Source organism: Calidris pugnax, unplaced genomic scaffold, assembly GCF_001431845.1.
Source record: "Calidris pugnax isolate Ruff unplaced genomic scaffold, ASM143184v1 scaffold44, whole genome shotgun sequence".
Taxonomy (NCBI): domain Eukaryota; kingdom Metazoa; phylum Chordata; class Aves; order Charadriiformes; family Scolopacidae; genus Calidris; species Calidris pugnax.
Genome location: NW_015094506.1, coordinates 25639366 through 25648404, shown reverse-complemented (window position 1 = coordinate 25648404; position 9039 = coordinate 25639366). Strand labels below are relative to the sequence as shown.

Below are 9039 nucleotides of genomic sequence, written 5' to 3'. Positions count from 1 at the left end.
TGACTTTTTTCCCTTAGTGATTTTACTGTAAAGATTTTATGAGCCTGTTAAAGGAACTGCAGGAAGCCTGGGCATTTTTCTCAGTAGCTGTCTGAGTTCGCTTCTGTGCTCGCTGCAGAGGAGCTGAGTTATCAGCACGACTGAGAGTGTTTTATAGGGGTCAGCTTCTGCCTCTGAAGAGTCAGCTGTACGCACTGAAAGCGCCTCTAAACATGCATGAGAAATTGCTATGTGTGGACCAGAGAGTAAAAGCCAAGGCTAAGCTTGTATTGAAGACATTCACACTAATGACACCCTATTTGCTTTTCCCCAACAAGATATCACTATCACACGGCCCTGTACTCACAGAGAAAGGAGACACAGGTCAAGGACTGACAACAGATAGTTTTTTAAAACATTTTCTCTCTTTTATTTATATTTCCTGATGGCTGCTACAAGCGAAGGAGGTAATCAGAAACGTAACTGCACAATACAAACACAGGCAGCAAACTAAGTTGATGGCATAAAAGGTGTATCTGAGAACACGGAGTTGACAGAATCAGAGTCGGATTTTGTTCGAGTAGTTTTCAAGATACTCTCAGCAATGATATTGTCATTAGGGAACAGTTTTACTTTCCCATTCTGACCGTGTTTTGGTTCATGCACGGGTTCCAGGAAAACCACCCGTTTACCTGTGCTAGCCTTCTTCTCGTCAGCTGGCAGCTCTTGGGGTGGTGTGGAACTCAGTATGGATGAATGGGCACCACTTTGGTTCAGCTTCCTCTTCTTCCTTTTCGCCTTACATTGGCACGGACAGGGGGTCAGATAGAGATACAGCAGTACTAAAACAATACTGGCTACACAGGCAGCGAGGGTGGTAAAAGCTGTATTAAATGCTTCATGAGCGTGGGACCTGTTCACCGTGAAATTGCTAACATTTATTCTAACCTCTATGGTTTCATTCAATAGTCTTTTCTTATTTATTGCGATGCAGGAATACAGCCCTGAGTCCTCCAGCTGGGCATCTGTTATCTCCAGGCTGCCGTTACGAAACACCCTAAAGTTGTCGGTCTCCCTGTCTGGCTCCAGCAATCTGTTGTCCGGACTAACCCACACAAAGTGCGTGCCCGCATCGCTGATTCTGCTGTCACAGTGTACAATCAGCCTTTCGCCAACCTGGGCATCGTGAATAAACCCAAAGGCTTGGAAAGAGCTGTTGACAGTGCTTTCGGAGCAATTTAGAAAGTTGTCGTGCAGTAAAGGCAGTTTGTTGTAACCTCTTGAGTCTGATCGCAACAAGCAGGTGTATTCGTTTTTGAAGTCCACCACTGAGCCGAAGTGCCTTTGATACCAGAAGATTAGCATGGAGTACAGCACACAGTCACAATAAAATGGGTTGCCATGAAGATAAATTCCACTAAGATGTTTGGCCGGCACCGAACTCAGGCGCTGAATAGGCATTGACTGGATGTGGTTAAAGGAGATGTCCAGCAGCACAAGGTCTGTCAGTTTATGTTTTCCACTGTACAAGTCCAGTGGGAAATGTGAGAGGAAGTTATAGCTTAAGTACAGTTTCTGCAATTTGTACAATCCTCCGAAGGCTGAAGACTCTATCTGTGTTATCTGATTGTTGTACAGCAGGAGAACCTCCAACACCTTCAGCTCCTGAAACACAGGGCCACCCAGTGTCTTCAGGCTGTTGGAGGACAAGTCTAGGTACTTCAGATTTGGGGTTGTGGAAAAGCTTCCAGTGATAATGCTGCTAATGCTATTATGATTGATTATTAAAGTGTTCAGTTTCTCAAACAGCACTGGGACCCATTCAGGCTCCAAAAACCCAATTCTATTATAACTCAGATCCAGCCTTTTCATACCTTTATACAGATTTCCTGGCACCCGAGAGAGGTTCTTATTGGTGCAGCTCACGATATCACTGGCACAGATGCAGGCTGTTGGACACATCCCTGGGGCACTACCACAAACGCTCACCGTGAAGACCAAGAGGCATGCCAGCCCTTTGCAGTTCGCTTTGAAAACTCCAAGTCGAGTAGGAATCACCCACCAGTTTAAAGACATTGTCACTGCCTCTTAGCTGTCTCCCCGTGCTCCTTGCCGCAGGTTATACGTGCCGTTAGCTTTGCACTAATCGCTGTCAAAAGAGGGATACAGAGGTACAGCACGTTAACATTTACGATTCATACCCTGCCTGATTTCTTATACATGCCTTTTGAAAAAATGTTGGGAATTAACACTTAGTGTTTCATATGGTTAATTATAAAATCTAGTTGTTCTTAGGTGATGTAAGCTTAAGATTGTTTTTTATGTAAACATGAAATTCTGCACCCATGTGTAAATATTCACACTACAGATATACCTTTTGTCTTCAAAACCAATGCAACTGTTCTTCAGTCTTGGACCAAGGAATACAATTTTTGACAGTTCATTAAAAAAATAAAGAATCAAAAATGAATCAAAAAAAAGAAAAAAAAACCCTCTGCAGGACGTGACTGGGCTATGGCATCCCTTATTGGTTTCCAAACCAACTCAGATAGAAAAATCCTGGTACAGGAAAGAAAAATGGTCATCCAAAAATGCTATTTTCTTGTCTAGTGGGGAGCAGTTTCAACATGTGTTTCTTCCCAATCAGAAAATGTCACACATTTTCAAGAAAATAATTTTCTCAGAGTACTTAGCTTTAAACATCATACAAATTTATTTCTTTTCTTTTTTTTCCTTTTTTTAATTCAGTAACTGATAGTTCAGGTAGCAACAGCCTATTTTTAGAGTTATTCAAGATGTCCAATTGGAATATTTCGTATTCTACTACTTCTACCTTTGCCAAAATAACTGTTGAGGAGAAAATTTTCGATGCCTGGTACCTACCACAGGCACAAGTTTTGGGGACTTTCAGTAAGAATGAGTCAGACATTTCTCAAAACTTAGTAAAGGAAAAAAAATATTTTGCTCATGCTTAAATAGGAAGAACAAACCCAACTAAATATTCTCTTTTCTGAGAATATTTTAGTGTCACTATGGTTTGAAGCAGAGACATAACATTTGGCTGGGTAGTGATTTGTGCCAAGGGATATGCTTTTTGCCTTCTTCTAACAAAATGGACACATATATAGCAATAGCAGGGTAATAAAGATTTCTGTTCACTCTTGCTCTCCCTGGATACCTGCTGAAAGTTTGTCAGTAAATTCCCAGGTGAATCCTTATGCATTGATTATTCCCACCCCTTCACAGCTCAAATGTGGCATTCAGCTCCCACATATTAACCTCATACTCATTCCTCCAAGCTCACCCACCCATTGGTACAGCATCTGAGCAGGACAAACCCCACAACCACTGCTCTGTGCTGCTGATGGTGCCTACAGCCAGGAGCTGGGACACTGCCAGTGGGCAGTGGGGAGGAGGAAAGAGCAGTGACCTCAAATGGAAAGAAGCGGAGTAAAAGGAGAAGTCGTATTCTCTGATGAGGCAAGATGGATGAAGAAAGGATGAGTCTTGAGTACAAGAACATTAAAATCAAGACCTAAAGGGTGGAGGACAGCAGAGCACAGAAGCAGCCAAAGAAGGGGAGAGAGGTAAAATGACAATAAGAGATGTGAAGGGAGGGAAGGACAAAACCAGGGAAGGAGGATGCTGATTGAGCATCATCATCATCATTACTAATGAAGCAACTGAGGAGGAGGTAGTTTGGAGGCAGTGAGGGTGCAGAAGTCAGCCAAGGCATTTTAGACTGAAAAAGCAGATGGGGATGGTGTAAAGAACAAGAGGGTTAAGCAGAAGAGAGGCAAGAGTTTCAGGACGTGAACCTTAGAACACACTTCTCTGGAGAATTTGCATCTGCTACTCATGACTCTAAGATTATCTATGTAATTAATTGATAAATGCGAACTGCACTAATTTCCAGTCCTCCTCAGTTCCTTATTCCCCTCGACTCTAGCCCTCTGCCAATCTGGCAGGCTGCTGTCTTCTGCTGACAAATCTTCTATGCTTAAGTCAAGTGGTAGAGGATGTGCTATGAATCTAAAGAGCTGAACCTTCTAATGACCCATTAAAAGAAGAAATATTTGAAGGCAGCAGGATGGGAGAGTTCACCTTTCACAAGAATTTATACATAAATTTGCTTTAAGTGTTTGCATTCCCAAAAAACTATATTACGAGAATGGCAAGACTGCCAAGTCAATTGCTCAAAAATTAAAGTGTCAGAATTAGGGGTTTCTGTGCCATTTTAGATTTTATATACAGTCCTTAGTTACATGAGTACTTAATTTTTTCTCCAGAACCTTTCTTCTCACTATGCACAGGATATGAGGAAGAACAGGAAAAAGAAAGGGTGATTACATCAAGAAATAAGTAAATGCCTGTACCTGAGAAGCAGAGCATATCCTAGACTCTGCCACAGAATTCTTGTGAGATCAGGCAAATTATAAGAACTAGTGAATGTTTTAAAAAAAAGAAGAACATAATACAGTCCCCACCTTGAGAGTTAGAAAATAAGGAACCTCTTTGTATTAGGTTTGGGAGGGACTGATCTCAAGAAGTGCTGAGATGAAAGTCAAAACGCTATCAGTCTAGCTGGCATGTATGACTGTAAAGGCTTCTTCTTGCTTCCCTGTCTTTAAAAGGGATATAGTAACATGATACCAACTATAGGAATATTGTAAAAACAAATGAATTTATTAGAATAAAAGCTTAGTGTCAAGATTCATAATGTTTTCTAGGCTTTTAGATCCTACTGAAGAATCTAACTGCATGGGGTTTTCAGTGGGAGGTTAGGAACCCAGAGGAAATATTTTTTTAACTAGTCCTAAGCACCTAACTTAGTTGGTTTTCCTAGCTAACTAGCTAAACTTTTATGGCAACAATTAGCAGATAGAAATTCTTCTAGAGGGCTAGACCTATGAAAGCATTATAGAAATGACCATGAGGAAGTAAATCTGTACTCAGTGTGGATTTTATGGCATGCAGTACATAAGGCACAATGGAGACACCCTGACAGATGAAAAAAACAATTTAATAACTGCTTGTTCAGTTAGTATATTGCATGAAGTGAGATATCTGAAAACTGCACACCATAAAACATGTGTGTGACAAGTGAATTATAAAGCATCCACACGATGGGAGACAAACCACTGTTGCATAGGTTGCCTTTCCCAGTAAAATATCTGGGTTTGTAACCTATGAAGTCTGATTTTCAATGTAACTGCACTTGCAAAAAGATGAACGGCACTTCCAAAAATCATCTCCTATGCTGAATATAACTGTGATCCTGGAGATATTCCAAATGGGACATACTAGGTCAATGCTTGGTTTTGGAAGGGTTACCAGGTTTAAATAGCCTAAATAACCTTGCACATTTGTTTCTGTCCATACCTACAATTATCTCACCAGGTACTCTGAGCTAGTCTGCAACCAAATCCCAAGGTCAGATCAGTGACTGGTGTAAATCAGCATAATACCTTTGAGTTCTACCGAGCAAAAACACTCTGCAAGGGCTGAAAACTGGGTTGTGAATTTCCAAGGCTCATTGAAGTTGCCTACTGAGAACTGTTTCAGATAACTTGCCTTGTCTGGTGAGGCAAATTCAAATTACAGGTACCTTAAATGTACCATGGGCCACACAAGGTTATTTTGAGAATACCCTGACAAGTAGAAACCTTCCTTGCCATGTCCAGCTCACAGTGCAGTGTCTACATTCCCAACATGTTCTTTGCCTTTGGGGGAGTAGCAACTCCCCCAACTCTTAACCTGTGTTCCCCAAAATTTCTGCATAAATTATACAGGATGGTCTGTAAAGGCAAGCACACTCAACATAAATATTTATAACCTATGTGATCATTTGAACTTCTTCAAAATTTGAAATTTTTCAGAAATTTGAGCAATTTTTGAGCAACAATTTGAGGTCTAGTGGGAGGTGTCTCTGCCTATGGCAGGGAAATGGGAACTAGATGATCTTTAAGGTCCCTTCCAACCCAAACCATTCTATGGTTCCATGAAAATAACTTTATATTATATAGGTTAGTAATGTATACATGTTAGGTGGCAAGGAAGAACAAAGCCTACAGTTAGCCTCATATTAAAAAGTGGCATATTGTAACCCAAAACCACTACTTCAGGTCTTAGAAATGTACTATTTCACAAACTTCAATATTGCCTATTTTCTCAAGAGAGTTATTGCTATTAAATACTATCTGCTAACATGTGCCAACAGACTCTGGCTAAGTACTTCACCATTATTTCTGAATGAGCTGGGTAAATAGCTTTTTTGATCTATAGTAAAGTGAAGGGCATGGCTGGGAGTTTTGTACTTGACTTTTTTTCAAAGAAATCATATTTTTGTCGTGTTAAAATGTGATATTTTAAGTTCACTGCCAAAAACACACTACTCCCTGAGATGAATCATCTGTGCGGTAATGCTACGCATGCTTCTTCACTGTTAGAGAAGAAATGCAGGACATACCTTCATATAGCATGGAATATCCGCTGTTATCAGTAACAGCTCAATTGACAGATCAGCTCCTAGAGAGGAGTTAAGGATTTGGATGCTGGATTTAATCTTTTTAATACAAGTGTTTGTTGGGTTGTTGGGGTCTTTTGGTCTTTTTGTTTGTTTTTTTTTTTTTTTCTTTTGGTTTTTTTTTTTTTTTTTTTTTTTTTTTTTTAAAGTAATGAACACCTAGAGCCACTTATGGAAAAGGGGAAATGCTGGGCAACTGTAAATATCCTCACCATCAGTTATCACTGCAACTAATGTCCTAAACACTCATTTCCACTTTCTCAGTGCTCTCTCTTCCACTAAAGCTACATTAATAATCTCTACACCAGCTTTCTCTTCTCCTGTAAGTACCTTCAAGCTTATGACTGTTTCTTCCAGGGCAACCTGTACACCAAGCTATCTCTCCCAGTTCATTTGAGAATCCTTATGTGGCACATCTCTTAATTTAAGCAGTGAATTGGACAGGAGATCACAAGTCACCCGAGTGCTCTGCAAATGCTACCATTAGTCTTTTCAGCATTAAACAAACAGGATGGATAAATGCTTTACAGCAGGAATAACATCTTCCTGTACATTGGTGCTGCAAATAGTCCCACATCTGGCTGGCAGCTTCTGCATAGTGAAAATGCAAATATTTGCACACAGCCTCCCTGTACTACTGCAGATATACTACTGAGCCTCTAGGGAGCTGAAACACTATGAAATATTACAGATCTGAGTCAACCCTCCAGAAGATCCACACCATTTCTACATTTCCTAGCTCTTTCCTTTGTGCCACATCCCCTGTGATTCTCTCCTCTGGCTCCTCTGTCCCCCAGCCTCGCCAGACCACAAATCACTCACACACCTTTGCACCTTCCCATTGACTTCCAATGCCCACACAGTTGCTCTCCCCTCTTACCAGTAAACATGTCAGATGAATTGGGGATTTATTAGTTAAGTCTAAAAGACATGACATGAAAGAAACAGTTATGGCTCAGGTGTTAGCAGTGTTTCCTCACAGCCATTTTTTTTTTTTTGACATGGCTTTTGACAAAGCTTTCCTCATGAACTCAGAAGAAAAAGACACTGTTAGAATGGGGTTTTATTAATTTATAACAACAATATTATACAAGTACAATTAGTCATGCTTTTAATCCTAACTTTATGAATCCTGCTGAAGTACATGGCATAGCCATTAATTACAAACAGACTAGCAGCATCCCACATAATAAATCTTTTAAAATGTTACACTTGCAAGCAAGGTCTGTATAAACTTCCATTCCTTATGCGCACATGTGGGGGATGCCGTCATAGAAAATACCCCCTTAGTGGCCACCTCACTCCAATCTCCAGGCTCTACTGTGCTTTTATCACTCTTGAGGGGGAAAGGCACTCTCTGCATCAAATCTGCCTGACAGCTGTGCTCAGCATTTCTGACTGAGCAGATCTGGATTACCCAACCATCGTAATCCATGAGATTTAGTGACATGATGGATTGGACAGCAGAGACTGTTGGTGAGCTACATCTGGGTGGTGTCTTGATACACTGGACTAAATCCCTGAACTGGGCTAAGCTCTGCGTGATGCAGGACCTCACGGTGATGAAAAAAAAATGGCTTTACATCACCTTTGCAGCACACTGATCCTGAGGTCAGTTTGGCAAGTGGAGTGGTCTCTCTGGCCAGCGCCTGGCCCAACCTCAATAGTGCTGAATTAGAGATGAACTTGTCCTACTAACCTTAGCCAGCTAAAACTACTTTCTCCCACTCATCCCTCAATAAAAACTGAATTTCTCTGAAGACAGATTTATTTTATTTCTTTAAATTTTTTTTGCACCCATGATAACTCACTTGGCTTAAAGAAAACTGAGACACAGATGAGCAACTGGGTGACGTACTACAGAGCCTGAGTTGGACTAATCATCAGCAGTCTGTCTACGGCAGTACCAGCTCAATGAAGTCAACACTCTGCAGCTTTTACCCGGCTGAGAGAGTACAAGGGAAATTAGGATCAGCGAAACAGCAACGCGTCCCTTTCGCTGTGTTACTTTGTAAATGAGGCTGTACCCGAGCTTAAACCTTGCAAATTACTTCAGTTGCTAAGGAGATCAGCAAATAATTAAGAAAAAAAAATGCAATTATAAGAGGCAGTGCCTGTTACAGTATCAGTAACCAGTCTCCAAGCAATGGCAGATCTTACGAAAGTTTAGTTGCCCAGCGTAGGATCCTCACCGCCTCCGAAAGCTTCTCTGACGGGCTAAATTTCAGAGAAACCCTCTTGCCTAAGATGGGGTGGGGGTTCTCCTAGCAGCCTTCCGATGGGGACTGCCGCCCCACGGATCCCTACCGGGGGGACTGGCAGAGGGCAAACTTTGGGCCAGCCCGGCGGCGGGCGGGCTACGCCGGTATGGGGCCGGGGGCACCCACAGCCACCGCGCCTCCCCTCGCCTCGCCCCACCACCCCTCGCCGAGGGGTCTCAGACCGCCTTCCCCGGGCAGGCCCGCTCCCCTCCGCCGCGGAGGCAGGAACCGGGTCTCCCCCGGCTGCTCCTGGCTCCGGCGGCCCCTCTCATC

General features: G+C 42.1%; 1 protein-coding gene across 2 annotated transcripts in view; it reads right to left on the bottom strand.

Moving 5' to 3' along the window:
* Nucleotides 1–384: 384 nt before the first annotated feature.
* Nucleotides 385–9039, bottom strand: part of AMIGO2 (adhesion molecule with Ig-like domain 2) — a 9025-nt gene continuing 370 nt past the window's right edge. For both annotated transcript variants that reach the window (XM_014964292.1, XM_014964291.1), the window contains exon 2: nucleotides 385–2128. In XM_014964292.1, coding sequence (XP_014819778.1) covers nucleotides 490–2055 — 1566 coding nt within the window. In that variant the 5' untranslated portion in view covers nucleotides 2056–2128 and the 3' untranslated portion in view covers nucleotides 385–489. The remainder of the gene's footprint in view (nucleotides 2129–9039) is intronic.